At 32.1% G+C, this 17,750-nt stretch overlaps 1 protein-coding gene across 1 annotated transcript; it reads left to right on the top strand.

Annotated features, from left to right (window-relative positions):
- The first annotated feature begins 8,576 nt into the window (after nucleotides 1-8,576).
- LOC127724935 (meiosis-specific protein MEI4-like) lies at nucleotides 8,577-16,825 on the top strand. Its single transcript, XM_052231937.1, has 5 exons — nucleotides 8,577-8,619; nucleotides 10,461-10,697; nucleotides 12,788-13,167; nucleotides 15,456-15,482; nucleotides 16,784-16,825. Exons 1-5 carry the CDS (start codon nucleotides 8,595-8,597, stop codon nucleotides 16,823-16,825), a joined length of 711 nt encoding a protein of 236 aa, XP_052087897.1. The 5' UTR covers nucleotides 8,577-8,594.
- The last annotated feature ends 925 nt before the right edge of the window (nucleotides 16,826-17,750 follow it).

Below are 17,750 nucleotides of genomic sequence, written 5' to 3'. Positions count from 1 at the left end.
TATAAATAAAAATTTACAGCGATTTGTGAAAAATTTTGTAAAAAAATTAAAATCAAGCCGCATCATGAAAGAAAATAGTGTAGAGCAATAAATTCTCCAATAAATGATCAAATATTCATCTAATCTCCATACAAACAGTTAAATTTTGATACACAAGTCTAAACAGATGATTCTGAGATGACGAACACCACAAATGTGCCTTTTTGTTTTCATTAAAAGATCCATTTGGGTCCATTTAGACCTCTCATTCCCTCAAAATTTGTACTGTTTACGCTAATAAAACAAAATTTTGGGGTTACTATGATGATATATCACGCATTTATGAATGAAATGTAACAATAAATGAGTAATTGAATTGTTCAAGCTAAAAGCATGAACTATTCCATATAAAAGTTTACCGACTCAATGGAGGTTTTTATAAGGCCTAACTTAAAACTTACGTTTACGCAAAAGAGGGACATATACTAGTATATTTTTTACAGAGTTACTTAGGAACAAGTTTTCTTTAACAGCCCAATATAGGAAATTAGAAAAGACTATTTCATGTTTGCAATATTTCCGTGAAATAACTCGGTAAGTGTTTTGCATGTTAAAATTTTGTTATGTTAATGTTTAATAGAGGGGGGATCACATTTTTTAAATGTTTTTACAGGGGGGATCAAATAAAAATAGTGAAATATTATGGGGGGATCAAGAAAATTTTATATGTTTGATTTCAAAATGACCAGCCCCCCCCCTCCCAGGTAAACAATGATAAGTCCCTAAGTAAGTAAGTAATTTTATTGAAATAAAGTCCAGACATCAAATGAACATATACATACATTTGTTTACACAATTTAACAAACTTATTAAACAATACATTGAACAGAACAGTTAACAATGATTCCACGGCTGAGTTCATGTTATATATTTATATCTTCGTTATTTCAAAGAATTTACAGGTTATCTCTCTTATTACACAACAATGAAAATACTTTAATTCAGTGACTCGTTTTACACTTTGAATACCACTGATACATGTTTTGGCTGTCGATATCTTGGGTTGCTGACATGACATGAGAAATTTTTGTATTTTTTCTTCTTCGATTATCTAAAGTCTTTCGATCTTGACTAGAAATTGAAGTATTGAAAGATTTTGTCAAATTGGTATTTATATCTAGCAATAAGTTATAAGGACATTCTTAACAAAAATCATACTCTTATCGGAAGAATAACTATGTTCACGCAGTATTGCATTTTTGTAATATGTCCTTCGATGCAAAATTTTACCGGCTAAAACAAGTTGAAATGGCAAGCGTGTCTTTTGATTTTGATTTTGATTTAACATACCAGACAGCGCAGCAGCTGTACCAACCACGGACCCAATTGTTACAGCTTCTGATGAATAACTTTCTGTGTTTCCTACAATATATGACACCATTTCGTTTACAATGATGAAACCATTTAAATTTACAATGATGACACCGTTAAATTTCACAATGATGACACCATTCAGTTTTACAATGATGATACAATTTTGTTTTACAACTTAAGTTTTGACATTAAGTTTTAAAACTTTTTTTATCCGTTACATTTTAACCATATGTCCTTCGATGCAAAATTTTACCGGCTAAAACATGTTGAATTTCAGAATCTAAAGGACTATGGGTAATCTCATTGTTCGTACACCAAAATGAAAATAACGTTACATCATTGGTTGAATTTCTATTGTTTAGAACGTTTTAAACCAATCACAACGTTTTGGTGTACGCTTTTGAAAATATTAACCAGAATGCATTAGATTCTGAAACGGCAAATTGGCAAGCTTGTCTTCAACAGCAATGTGTGTTGTTGATTTTGATTTAATATAACCGACCTCGTGAGACCTTCATGGGTTTTCGTGCTATAGGGTAACTTTCTCTTACCGTGAGTAATATTAGGTCAAATAGAATTCGTCCTATAGGTAAGTAAAAATGTAGGTAAGAATGTTTTGTCATATTTAGTCATATTTAGATATAGATAAAATATGTTGATATTTTAAAGAAAGAAAAAGACAGGAATAGCTATGATTTTTGTGCATGCCTGTTGAAATTACAGGTTTTTGTTATTACTAGTTTTCAACGAAACTTAAGTTAATTTACCTTCAATTTCCATACATTTCACACGTTCGTAATTTTTGTGTTTTTCACATTTTCTTACATCAGCACAATTGTCGATCATCTCAGCTCCACACAAAATATGAAAACTTCCATTTACAACTGATTGGAGAATATGGTTTGTAGTTAGATGACTCAATACATTCTGTATTTGGCCTAAACCTTTGGTCACAATGTCAGTACCACTTTTATTAGATCTAAAAAAATTGTTCAAATGCTATAGAATTAGGAAAAAACCAACCTGCCCATTATAAACTGTATATTTATCGGAATCTATAGGGAGCCATAATTGATTGATTGTTGGTTGTTTAACGTCCAGTGGCAAATATTTCATGCATATTCAGGACGAGTAGGGAGCCATGATGTCACAAAATGCATAAACTTACATATGACATCATAGGGAGCCATGATGTCATATGTAAGTTTATGCATTTTGTGACGTCATTGAGGCTGTTTTACGTAAGCCCTTTCTATCTATTTGGTCGGTATTGTATAAAGGTATGCTAAAATGATGTCAATCTATGCCTTTGCTACCCCATGTACATATTCGCTAGTCAATGGTTACAATCCGGTCCCTTGTCGAGGAAGGAATGGGTCGTGACTACGTGCTACGTGTATAGTCCATACCATTTTTGTCATATTTAGGTCACTTTGACCTTATTTTGTGTAATTCAATGTTTATTCTAGAATAATATACGTTAAAGAAATTTCATAATTATAGAAATTGAATGCATTCTATAATATTCTGTCTCACTAGGAAGAAAGGTCACAGAATGCGAGCCACGGGGAAACTACTTTGACGTCGGACGGTGAACATTACGGTTATTTTGTCAGACGGCTCTTATTAGATGTGTTTGAAGTTTTATGTCTTGCATTTTTCCATTGGCCTTGACCTTATTGTAATGGTTCAATGATCGCTTGAAACATTGACATAGTTTATACCGTGGTCTTCCCAGTTACTTAAAGTATTATGGTCTACCATATTTGGTCTATATTTGTCTCTGAATCACTTCCCCCTATATATATATATACATTGTACCTTAATATTAAGATATATAGGTATGTTTAGAGGGTAAATGTGTGTCTGTTGGCCAAAATGTTGAATTTGGTCACATTTTCATTATACTTTAATCAACGTAAGTTTTCCCTGATTCATATGAAGAAAAAGAATACAATATATGTCAAGATCAAAATCGTCCAAAGTTTTTACATTTCTTAGATATAGGAAGATGTGGTATGAGTGCTAATGAGACAACTCTCCATCCAAGTAACAATTTATAAAAGTAAACCATTATAGGTCAAGGTACGGCCTTCAACACGGAGCTTTGGCTCACTTAGTTTTTATATGAAATAGTCAGCTATCATTCTTCCAAAAAGAGCTGTAATGTATATATGGCCCTCTAACAGACTCGGTTCATCTGTCCTTGACCTTATATCATTAATATCAAAAATTAAGCAATGTTAAGTTTTTGATTAGCCCAGTTTAATTTTTTTTCAAACGTTTGATTAACGAAAAGACATAAGTACCGTATATTGAGTCTGCATAAAAAAAAAATAGTTGGCCTTGATATACAGGACATACTCTACATGCAGAAATATGCAAAACGTTAGATATTGCTGCTACCACGGAAAATAGCGCCCAGTAAATATTTGACGGAAAACTTTTGTTCGAAATGCTGAATAAATATGTCAAATTATATTTGAATATACAGATTGTTTCTCAAATTTTCACATTATGATAGAGAAAGAATAAAACAAATATTGTAAATGGGTATCGGAAGACACGGATTATCAGTAAAAACGTTTACTAAACGTTGCAATTGTTCCATGTAGCAAACACCAATCATAAAACTTTTTCCCCCCGATATATGCATGCAAACTCTTTGACGTCTTACATTCCAGTAAGGGTTTGCATGGCTGCCTCCACCTTAAGTTTGCATAGTAATTAAAAAGTTCGAGTCTCTGCAAACACTATGTGATATGCCACAATAAATAGAGGCTAAAGCAACCAGTGTCATCCGTTTGACTATAAAAAAGAAGATGTGTTGTGATTGCCAATGAGACAACTTTCCACAAGGTACCAATTGACACATAAATTATCAACTATACGGCCTTTAACAATGAGGTTGTATATATGTATGTAAAGGCTATATAATTATGTATTCTGGTTAAAATTTTCCAAAGCGTTCCAAACTGAAAAAGAATACATAACGTACGTTTCTATGCACAGAAGAGGGTCTGAATGGGTCCTTCATTTCTGTATTCTTTTTTTTTTATATAAACTACCCCTGTATTTTTCCAACACTCCATGTTAATAATTCCGACCCTTATCACTTTTATTTACCAAGAGAAAATTAAAACTTACGGACTGCATGGTATATCTACCAATCTCGTCACGTTCAGTACGACAGCTTTATTACTTATATCTCGTTTATATTTCATGTTCCCGTCTAGAATACAACTGCCATTTATGTATCTGTCCAAAATTTGTGTTTGGATCTGTTTGCCTGCATGCGTATCATTGAAACTTCCAATGCTAACAGTCACATTATGGATGTCCATAAAGAACAAGACTTCTAACGTAACAACCGTCGTCTGATACTGGTAGAATTGCACAATAAAACCTGTAACTCAATAAAACATCGATGGAAGTAAGATAAATGGATAGGATTTATTAAAAATGAAAAAAATGTGTAATGGTTATCAATTGTCTGTCCCTCCCGTTTCTTATATAAAATATCTGTTATTACTTAATACAATTTGTATTTCGGATATATCATATTTCGAAATACGAGAACAAACATTTTCTTTCCTGTACCCGCTAAATAATCCGCCTTTGAATTTGTTGAAAAAATACAGACGTGTGACTAATTTTAATACTATGCGTTTTAACTAACGCATTTCATATTTATTTTACAATTTTGTATCAATTCGAATTCGAAATCGAAAGAATGTTTTACTCAGAATGATTTATTATCTGAGAGACATTATGAACTTTGCTTTCTATAGAATTTGGAAAGTTCTCCTATTTATTTTTCAAATACTCAAATTTTGCTCAGTAAATCTATAAACGATGCAGGATTAGAATTTGATTGATGTTAAGAAAAACGAAATGATTAACATTGCATGCTTAACTAGGAAGCTATGTTACTATGAATCATATATAGTTAAGGTTTATTATGAATAGCTATAATGAGAAATAAATTCAGTGGAATTTGGCTACCTCATTTCAACATTATAGTTACAAATCTTTACATATAGCTATAAATCAATGTCATAGCAACAGTTTAAGACACTTCAATATTGTTTTTAAATTCTGTTCTGCCTAAGTTATATACAGAAATTGTAATTTAATTCTTTTAATCGTATTGTAATTGTTCGTTGCAGTTAAACATCCAGTGGCAAATATTTCATGCAAATTCAGGTAGAGAACAAATTAAAAAATATTACAATAGGTAGTTTAACAAACGTGGCCGTCCGAAATGCAAGGTACAAATTTGATGGGAAAATAGTGACACTTATAGGACAGAACTTGATTTAAATTTACCCTTGTGACACCACGTGTCTGAATAACTGAATATGTCTCGGCATCTTTTATTCGAATTTTTATGGGGAAAAAATATATACAATTACGCTCGCATATTCATGAAAATGAGTGCTGATCATAATTTAAATTATGTAGTAAAAAACTAATTTAAAAAATGGTATATTTCCCAATAAATGAATTTCATTTATAAAAATCTTGTTTTATATTATATAAATAAGACAAATCACTAACCCGGCATTATTAACAATTCTTTAAACTCCGCACAGATCCTCATATCTGTTGCGTCCGAATCTTTTTTCTGAGTTTCACTTCAAGAAAGCCCAAAACACGTCAGTTTGAGGGCAATTGATGTATGATGACTTGAATATTTAAGGGGTTTAGTGACCATAAGGGACATTTAAAGATTACCCATATCTACATAAGGTAAAGTGGGAGTTGGAACCTTAATTCTTAATATTTTCTAAATACGAAGGATTTCCTGATTTTATGTTTTGATATTTATGATCAGAAGTATTTCATAACTCTTTATAAAGTAGTTATTATATGTTGATTACGCTTCTATCAAAGTACTTTTTCTATAGATTATTACTTAAACGTTTTTACATGCAAGATGCGAGACTGTGCTCTTGAATTTATGTTAATCTAATTAATGATATGAATTTAGCATTTGTAAAAGTTCAGATCTATAATTATCAAGATTAGATTTCGTCTTATTATACAAAAAGATAGGTTATTGTGCTTCCGTTGAGTCAGTGCAAGTCAAAACTGCAAGATTTTGCTTTAATAAAAGTTAACGAGAAAAACGGATGCAAAAAATGTAATAACCCTAAAAGTATTTTCTAAACTTCGTTTTTTTTTCTTTTTCTTTTGTGTATTATAATAAGATAAGTCTTAATAATAAATGAATCGGATTTACGTGGATGTAGAGAAGGCAGAAATGAAATCTATAGCTGGACATTTACAAGGTAATTTCGAGATACACTATAGTGATTTGATGCGCAGAAATTTTGTTTCCATTGTACACAACCAAAGCAGTAATTTAAAAAGCAACTAAGCACCAATTTGGTATTATGATACTTACGACCTCAGATCAAATATACAAATAAGTAAACATGGGAATATTGGGACAACACAAATAAATAAATAATAAAAAAAAAGAAATTGTAATTAATAAAAAATCCAAAAAAGTAGAATAATAATAATAAAAAAATACCAGTAATAGTATTACAAACCCCGTATAAGTATTTAATCATCGACGTAAAATGAATAGATTAACAAGATAGATTCATATGTGAAAATGAGTAAATATGGATGAAAAAATAATACCTACATAAAAGATAGAAGTGCAATAAACTCCTCATCTTGTATTAAGTTCATCGGATAACCATTTTACACAGCAATTCCGAAGTAGGACACATTTTTTATGAGCTACATGGACTTTTGCCAATCATAGTATTTTTCACAAACAGATATAAAATTCTGTAGACCAATGCATTTAAATTCAGGAAGTAAAATTCCCTTGTCGTTAAATGAAACTGCCATGACATAGTATTAGTTTTTGGCTATAAAGAAACAATCGAATACTTTTGATATAGGTAAAATTGATTTGATACTTACATATATGCTTCCTAGACTTATTGATATCATAAAGGTTATAATTAGTTATGATGCTGTCCAATCGTTGTTCTAGAATTTTAGAGGAATTAAATTTTATGTTTGGAAGAATTAAATGTTTCTTCTATCTTTTTCTCAGGATATGTATTAAAATTCTGCATAAATTTATGTTGCGCATCAACATTGATACCGCATCTTCATATCAAATATATTCTGAAGAAAAGTCATCGCTATTTAGGCATATAACGGGCTGATTTCTTATTAAACGAAACACAAATAACCAAAAGACATCAAAGGTCATAAAACAATCTTGAACAATAGACAATCGGAATACATGTACTAGTATATGATATTGCAAGCTTTAAAGCACTCGGGTTGAAGAAAAGGGAGGACGAGACGTACCTCCAACCCAAACATCACCGCAAAAAACGCAAAAAAATTATATAAACCAAGTCAAGTTATAAATCCCATTACATGCACATCCTGCAGACATGTTCAAGTGCCTTACCCCTTGTCATGCACTTCTCCAGCGTACCTAAATGTTTTCTCATTCTTTTGGGTTTCGCTGTTGACAGGGACAGTCTATAGAAAGTCTCTGCTGTTGATGGCACGATTATTTGATACCCCCCTTTACTTTAATTTACAAATTAATGTCTTTAATTCGATTCTAAGCTCGATTTGTTAAGTGTAGACATTTGTTTATTGTTGAAGGCAGTATTCTAACCTTTTATAGATATTTGGAGTTTTTGTGCCCTTTGGTTGACATATCTCTTTTATTCATATAAGATTTATATAAAAAAATGTATTATAATCTATTGTATTATAGATCTAAGACTATAATGTCATTCTTAATAGTTCCATATTATATTTGCTGTCTCGGTGTATATAGATATTTTTTCAGTTCCGTGAGAGACAATCTTAATCAATATTGCCTTTGCAGAGTCCCCATGGAAAAAGCTGGTGATCGGGGATATAAGAGTGGGAAACACGCCAACATGTGCCTTTCTATGCCGCCGATATTCTTCAAATTATGATAAGAATTTTAAAAGAGAAAAATCTATTTTATACTTAATTAATACGGATACTATTCTCTGAATTTTTTAACCCAATATACCTTAATGTAACCAGAGACATGTAATATATGTCTCTGATGTAACACGTGTTATATCAAGGTATATAGAGAAACAAAATTAAGAGACATCCTTGTGTGCACAGTTATTCTATGATATGGGAGATAACTCGTTATTTCCGGATAACTTTTTCAAATCCATCCCGCGTTTCAACTTTATAAATGAAAAATGGCAACACATGAAACTGAAACTGGTAAATTTCATTTAATATTCACAAACGATATATATGAATATGAAGCCGGCCACATGTCACATTTCTAAATTGAAACCATGGATACAAAATTATCTAAATCTTATTTAGATTTGAAAACAAACATCCATGTGTACTAAAAAACCTACACAGGCTACAGTGCTACACTATTTTTTAACAGCACTGCCACTGGCACTGGTAGTCCAAATAATTATGACGTCTTGAAAGGCTATTATATATTTTTGCTTTGACGCCTTCCATCGACGTCAAAGCAAAAAATATATTAGCCTTTCAAGACGTCATAATTATTTGGACTATGCAAGGATTTGTATAGTCTTACTATACAAATCCTTGGACTATGCCACTGGCTATTTTATATATGGTTATATCCAAATACTTTAAGATTTGTTTATTATATTTCTCAAAAGTAATAAAACATATAGATCATAGATATAGTTGTCAGTCTTATGATATATTGTATGTATTTTATGCAATGTGTTCATTGTCATCGAGCCCCTCTTCTTTTTTTAATCTATGAATATTTGAAATTTCGGCCTTAGATACATATTAAAATGTACATCTGTGATATAAATTCAGAAATCCTGTTTTACTTTTATATGTAAATCTTTTATCTAGACTAATTTGAAAACAAATTAGATACTATATATGGTAACGTGTACATATACAAAGAACTAAGAAATAGCACCAAAAAAGTTCATTGGAGTTGACTTAAGAGCAAGCAGCTCCTTTTGTAAAACAGTCATTTATAAAATTATAATCTTAAACTTTTTACAACCTGCCGAAAAGAAATATTAAGGAAATAAACTCGTACAAAATTGAACAAAATGCACTCAAACAAAATTGAACAAAATGCACTCAAACAGAATTGAACTAAATGCAATGCACTTTTTCACAATTGAATAAAATGCACTCAGATATTTGAACGAACAAAATTGAACAAAAATTTACTCATACAAAATTGAACTTAATTAACACACTTATACAAAATGAATGAAAATGTGCACTAGCTCATACAAAATTGAACAAAATGTACAAAATTGAACAAAAATGACACTTATACAAAATTCAACAAAATGCACTCATACAAAATTGAACAAAATACACTTTTACAAAACTGAACAAAATGCACTCATACAAGATTGAACAAATCACACTTATACAAAATTGCACAAAATGCACTGGTACAAAATTGAACATAATGAACTCATACAAAATTGAACAAAATACACTCATACAAAACTTAACAAAACTTTCTCTTACAAAATTGAGTAGAATGCATTCATACAAAATTGAACAAAATGCACTTTTTCAAAATTAAACAAAATGCACTTATACAAAATTGAACAAATCTTATACAAAATTGAACAAAATGCACTTATACAAAATTGAACAAAATCCTCTCATACAAAATTGAACACAATGGACAAAATTGAACAAAATGACACTCATAAAAAATTGTACAAAATGCACTCATGCAAAATTGAACACAATGCACTTGTTGAAAATTTGATAAAATGCACTCGTACAAAATTGACCAAAAATGCACTTATACAAAATGAAGTATCATGACCCTAGGAAACAAAATATCAGGTTTCAGAATAGAAATATTGAATTTTTATACCTTAAAGTTATTTCAGCAATTCACAAATTATCCATTGCAAACTATTTTGGTTAACTTTTAATGCATGCAGATTACTTGACATTCTCCAAACAAGTGGTTTTTTTTTGTAAAATCTAATGTTGCCTTGGGTACAGAGCTCAAGTAGCAAGATGACATGCTGATAAAGTAATTGATTTATGGCAGCTTTATTTTCATTTCTTAGATGAAACCTACATAAAAACCATGAAAATGGCAATAGCAATGGCCTGTATAAGAAGTAAACCAGATGACTTGACTGCTAAAGAATATACTGAACAATTATGTCAGAACTATTTACAGAAACAACAAGAATGCCAGGAAAGACTGAAATCGACAGAAAATGAAATCCTTCAGCTTCGACAGCAATTAGTTCTACAGTCTGCACTTGGACAAAATGCATTTTTACCTTTAAGAAACACAGGTATTTGTCAATTTGAAAAATGACTCATATGAATTTGGCAAATTTATTTATGAAATCCTTCAGCTTGACAGCAATTAACTAACTGTTCTATAGTCTACACTTGGACAAAATGTATCTTTAAGAAACACAGGTAATTGTCAATTTGAAAAATTACATATATGAGTTTGGCTAATTTATTTGTAAAGTGTATCATGTATGACACTTTGAATTGATATCATGTTGATCATTAAGGGGACCTAAGTAGGGATTATTTGATATTCCAAAACTTCCTGAACACCAAATAGTTAACATATTTCATGTAATTTTTTTGGGACATAAGCTTCAAAAACTTATCTCGTTACATGCACTTTTTTCAATATACAGATAAATTTTTAATAGCTTTTGATATGCATGTATATATATACATCAGAAATATTGGTGACATAATAGCTCTAGTTTCTATATCTTTTGTTCATTCCTAGTGGGACATGAGGCCTAGTTTCTAGATGGTTTAATAAAATTGATTTTCAATTTATCAAACTCCAAGCATTTTGCCAAGTGACTTAATTGTCACATTTATGTGACGATAATACTTGATATTATGAATTTTTTGCAGTTTTAAGTATACAAACATAAGTCAAAAATCAATTACATGAAATCAATGACATATATTTTGTAATCAATGACCTATATACTCAGCAATAAAAAAATCTTAAAATGCAACTTATGAAATTAAAGTTTAATATTGCTCAGTTGGATTGGAATCAATGGATTTAAAATAGTATGTTTTACACCCAAAATTACAATTTATAGGTTTGTATAACTAACCATTAATGACTTAGGGTACGTTTCACTATGAAGAAGGGGCCTCAGTGGCTGAGTGGTCTAAGTAGTTACTACTGTAATCACTAGCCAGTCAACACTGAGGTTGTGAGTCAAACCCCGCTCGTGCGGGTGCACTCGACTCCAATCTTAATTGACTAGGATTGTCAGTTTTCCTTTCGAAGGTCGGTGGTTTTCTCCGGGCACTCCGGCTTCCTCCACCAATAAAAACTGGCCGCCACGAAATAGCCCAAAAGCGGTGCTTAAAAGTAGAGTTAAAAACACAAAAAATCAAAATCAAACAATGAAGAAAAACAGAAATAAAATAGCTTTTGTTTGGTTTTTTTTTCAGTTACTATAATACCCCAAGCAATAAATTTTCGTAGGGTATTATGTTTTGAGCAGTGCATCAGTTTGGCCTTAAAGACCCTCTGTCAAGCCTTTTCTTGTCAGCGCAGATCCTTAGAAACTTCACAAAATAATTTCATGAAACTTGAGATAATTAGGACATACTATGTAGATGTGCATATTAATAGAAAATTATGATTTATTTTTTTTCCTAGGAGTTATGCCCCTTCAATTTAGAATTTTGACCTTAATATACTACTGAAAATAGTTTTTCATCTCAATTTTTCTGAAATCACAATACAGAACTTCATGAAACCTTTTAGATATTTACAATGAAGATGTGGATATCAAAGGAAAATCATGATGATTTTGTTTGCCCAGTGATAATGTGGGGGAGTGGGGTATGTGAGCATTCTCTCAAAGGTTCTTACATTAGTTAAAGTTTAATTATATCTGAATTTGATCAAATAGAAATTTGAGTTAAATGGTAATCAAAAAACCCACTCATTGTTCTATGTGGATATCAAAGGAAAATCATGATGATTTTGTTTGCCCAGTGATAATGTGGGGGAGTGGGGTATGTGAGCATTCTCTCAAAGGTTCTTACATTAGTTAAAGTTTAATTATATCTGAATTTGATCAAATAGAAATTTGAGTTAAATGGTAATCAAAAAACCCACTCATTGTTCTATGTGGATATCAAAGGAAAATCATGATGATTTTGTTTGCCCAGTGATAATGTGGGGGAGTGGGGTATGTGAGCATTCTCTCAAAGGTTCTTACATTAGTTAAAGTTTAATTATATCTGAATTTGATCAAATAGAAATTTGAGTTAAATGGTAATCAAAAAACCCACTCATTGTTCTATGTCAATTTTTATTCTTAAGATAGTTTCATCTCCTAAATTATAAATTATGAATTTTTCTTATAATGTATTTTAGTTCAACCAGAAGAACCACAATGCCTGACACCACCGTCATCTGGGACGACTACATGTACAGTACAATCCACAGTGGACAATAGCCAGTTAATTCAAAACACTGCCTTTTTACAGAGCATTTTAAACCTTCAATCAATCACCAGGACACCTCAGTTAACCTCTGTTACTTATACAACACTCAAGAACAGCTTGACCATGGTTAAATACTGTATTGAAAATGAGTCCAATATTCCCCTATCGTCAATACAGAAAAATGTGCATGTGATAATGGGAGTGTTAGACTCTGAAAAGATTGTAGACTTGGTACAAGTAGTTGACTGTATTATAGATATTGTGATGTGTATACTGAATATGCTGCTGTACAAAGAACATGGAAGTATGGTAAGTATTTTGGTAACACACAGTGATCTATATGCTTTAAAATATCAAAATATTCATAGCTGTTGTGACCTTGATCTTAGACCTAGTGACCTTTAAAAAAGAATAAGTTTCTTATTAAATAGAAATTAACAACCAAGATTTTTTATAGATAAATCCTAAATTTACTTTTTCTTTCCAACTACAGTGATCTATGAGAACACAAAATCAAAAGAGTTCTTCCTCTAACCATGGAATGAAGTTGCTAAAACATATTCCCTAACAATGTGTAAATCTATTTTGTATAAAGATGTTGAATACATGAACACAATGAGTGAAAGGAAAAGGGACACAGTTTAAAAAGTATGAACTCGTAGTACACACGAAAAGCATGCAATATGAATAAAGATGTGGTATGATTGCCAATGAGAAAACTCTTCACAAGAGACCAAATGACATAGAAATTAACAACTATAGGTCACTGTACAGCCTTCAACAATGAGCAAAGTCCATGACAAATGCAAATCAATTCAAACGAGAAAACTAACAGCCTTATTAATGTACAAAAAAAAAACTAGAGGCTCTCAAGAGCCTGTGTCGCTCACCTGACTCTACTTTGGTTTTAGAAATCATGTAAAGATAGATAAAAATCATAACAGATACCCAAATAATGATTGAGGCCAAATTTGGTTTAATATTGGTCCCGTTATTTAATAAAATATCCTGGTGGCCATCTTAAACAGTAAATCGGCAACAAAGTAGCAAAACTTGGTCAGCACCTCATAAGGAACATTCATGCCATGTTTTGTTTCATTCCATTCAGTGGATCTCTAAAAGAAGACATTTGTATGTATTTCCCATAGGGTCCTATGTTAAACTAAGTCCCCTGCTGTTGGCCATCTTGGATGATGGACCGACTGCAAAGTAACATCACTTGGTCAGCACCTCATAAGGAACATTCATGCCATGTTTTGTTTCATTCCATTCAGTGGTTCTCTAAAAGAAGACATTTGTATGTATTTCCCATAGGGTCCTATGTTAAACTAAGTCAACCACTGGCGGCCATCATGGATGATGGATCGGCTGCAAAGTAACAACACTTGGTCAGCACCTCATAAGGAACATTCATGCCATGTTTGGTTTCATTCCATTCACTGGTTCTCTAAAAGAAGACATTTGTATGTATTTCCTATAGGGTCCTATGTTAAACTAAGTCCCCTGCTGTTGGCCATCTTGGATGATGGACCGACTGCAAAGTAACAACACTTGGTCAGCACCTCATAAGGAACATTCATGCCATGTTTTTTTTTGTTTCATTCCATTCAGTGGATCTCTAAAAGAAGACATTTGTATGTATTTCCCATAGGGTCCTATGTTAAACTAAGTCCCCCGCTGGCGGCCATCTAGGATAAAGGACCGACTGCAAAGTAACATCAATTGGTCAGCATCTCATAAGGAACATTCATGCCATGTTTTGTTTCATTCCATTCAGTGGTTCTCTAAAAGAAGACATTTGTATGTATTTCCCATAGGGTCCTATGTTAAACTAATTCCCCGCTGGCGGCCATCTTGGATGATGGAGTGACTGAAAAGTAACAACACTTGGTCAGCACCTCATAAGGAATATTCATGCCATGTTTGGTTTCGTTCCATTCACTGGTTCTCTAAAAGATGACATTTGTATGTATTTCCCATAGGGTCCTATGTTAAACTAAGTCCCCTGCTGGCGGCCATCTTGGATGATGGATCAGCTACAAAGTAACAACACTTGGTCAGCACCTCATAAGGAACATTCATGCCATGTTTGGTTTCATTCCATTCAGTGGTTCTCTAGAAGAAGTTCAAAATGTAAAAAGTTAACGACGAAGACGATGGACGACGACGGATGCCAAGTGATGAGAAAAGCTCACTTGGCACTTTGGGCCAGGTGAGCTAAAAACGAAAAACAAATACTGTGGATTCATTTATTTTCATGGATACCAATTTTCGTGAATTGAGGAAAACTTGCATTTTCGTGGATATTTGATTTTGAGGTTTTGCCTATCTCTGCATACAAAGCCCATAGAAATTTGTAATTCATTAAACATTTGAATTCGTGGATCACCTGTACCAAAGAAACCCACTCAAATTGGTATCCAACGATTAATAATGAATTCACAGTATGTATTACAGCAACAAACAACAACCACTTAATTACAGGCTCCTGAAGTTTACTACCATGTTATTTATTTTAAAGTCATTGTTTATAATAATAATGATATGATTTAACATTATGTATCATAAAAACAACTAATGATTTGTATATTTTTCAGGACCAAGCAGAATGTCTTGTGACACTTGTAACGTCTTTTTGTCACGTCAAATTATTTGAAAGAATTGTGAAGATGGCACTAACAGTAATTGAAGAATTTTCACATCACCTACGAAATGTACAACAAAGAAAAGAAGAAATTGATCTTTTGAAATACTGGAATTTATACAACGTTTTCAAAATTCTTGAAAATATTTTTAACAAGCATAGAGAGCATAGTTTGATGATGTCATCAGAATTTGTGGACAGGATAAATGAAAGACTTGATGAAACATTGCTCCATTTGACAGACCCTTTTCCATTGTTTGCACATGCTGTGTGGAAAATTCAGGGAATATTAAATCAAATTGTTTTAGAAAGTCAATCATAAAAATATTTGTGATTTTGTGTTTTTGTCATGTTTTAATATTATTTAACATATTATCAAGTGCTCTTTTCATGACTGAATTTTATTATGGGTTGTTGTCTGTATCTATTTTTTGGCTGTTCTGTAAGGTTTTTTGCTGTTTTAATGCCCCTAGACATTTAATATATGAGCTGCGTCGGATAGAAATAGACCTTATGCAAGTGCCTGTATACATGTACATGTATACAGGCCTTCAGCTGTTTTTGGCTCTTTGGTCGGGTTGTTATCTCTTTGACACATTCCCCATTTCCATTCTTAATTTTAAATGTATACAGTGTATAAGTTTAATAGATTTTTGAACATTTAAATACGAAATAAAAGATGAATTTTGGTCTGTTTTGTATGGTTCTTACTGTGGATTCATTTATTTTCGTGGGTATCAATTTTTGTGGATTGAGGAAAACTTGAATTTTCGTGGATATTTGATTTCGTGGTTTTGCAAATCTCTGCATACAAAGCCTATAGAAAATTTGTAATTCTTTGAACATTTGAATTCGTGGTTCACCTGAACCCACGAAACCCACGAAAATTGGTATCCAACGAATAATGATGAATCCACAGTATATCAACTCAATTTTCAAACAGCTACAGACTTTGCATAGAGATTTTTTAAACCCAAATTAAGTTAATAGATGGATTGATATTCATTTGCATAAGGTGGATTTCTATCACATGCAGCTCATATTAGACTTCTACACTTTAATTCTTCACTATACTTGTGAAGGTTAATCCAGAAACATGTGTTGTGTAATGTGTTGTGTAATGTGTTGTGTAATGAAAAATGTTCTGCTGTAAAGTGGATTATTTTTCGTAGAGCTTAAATTTTTGTGATTTTCACTGCCAAACCTGTAAGCAATGATTAAATTTAGCCTTTTCCCCACCCACCTTATTATATCCTCTTTCATTTTCAAATTTTATGTCAGGTGATCTTTCCCAAATTTGCACTTAATCAGGAAATAAGCTAAATATATATCCTTTGCAAAAATTTGCCCTTAAGAAGGCTCCTTTGTAGTAAGTAGTTGGTTATGATATCAAACTGACTTCTATAGGAAAGGCATAACTTTAATTTAATTTTATTAAGCCTTTAAATCATGAAAATTAGGTCAGATGGAGGGCACCTAAATCTTTAAATGCATTGATTATCACTAAGAAACTATCACATGAAATACCTAATTAGGGCCCCGCCGAATGGAGGACTCCCTATAGTGATCAGTCTGTCTGTCCGTCCGTCCATCCGTCCGTCTGTCCGTCCGTAACAAATAGTGTCTGCTCTATATCTAGAGAACCGTTATGATTTCAAAGTTTATACTTGACATGTATATTAACCAACACCAGAGGGTGTGTCATAATGTATGTACAACTTCCTGGGTCAAAGGTCAAGGTCAAAAACTTTGGTTTTAGTTGACAACCCCATGTCCTATGGTAAAGATCGTGTCCGCTCTATATCTTGAGAACCGTTATGATTTCAAAATTTATACTTGACATGTATATAAACCAACACCAGAGGGTGTGTCATAATTTATGTACAACTTCTTAGGTCAAAGGTCAAGGTCAAAAACTGGTTTCAGTTGACAACCCCATGTCCAATGATAAAGGTACAAATTTTTTACCACAAATTATTCACAGCAGGGCCCACAGAGATGGCTCCCATCTCAATGATATCTAGTTTGTACAACTGCTTTACATAATTTACTCATATATATATATATATATATATATATATATATATATATATAAACAAGTCTAAATTGAAAACAATGTTCAAACCTATGATTGCGTTGGATAAAAACCACAATTTTCAAAAAGACCAAATAAACGGATAAGATCTGTTTTGTTACATCTTGTGATCCGTTTATTTGGCAATCGCCAATGGCAGTCAGTAGGGTTTAA

Source organism: Mytilus californianus, unplaced genomic scaffold (assembly GCF_021869535.1).
Source record: "Mytilus californianus isolate M0D057914Y unplaced genomic scaffold, xbMytCali1.0.p SCAF_14, whole genome shotgun sequence".
Classification (NCBI taxonomy): domain Eukaryota; kingdom Metazoa; phylum Mollusca; class Bivalvia; order Mytilida; family Mytilidae; genus Mytilus; species Mytilus californianus.
This window is presented reverse-complemented; position numbering and strand designations above follow the sequence as displayed.

Excerpts from the sequence above, each read along its gene's own strand:
- LOC127724935 (XM_052231937.1), top strand. The coding sequence starts at position 8,595 with ATGGCAACACATGAAACTGAAACTG. Across the intron at positions 8,620-10,460 it reads AACACATGAAACTGAAACTG|ATGAAACCTACATAAAAACC; the intron begins GTAAATTTCATT and ends TTCATTTCTTAG. Across the intron at positions 13,168-15,455 it reads ACAAAGAACATGGAAGTATG|GACCAAGCAGAATGTCTTGT; the intron begins GTAAGTATTTTG and ends TATATTTTTCAG.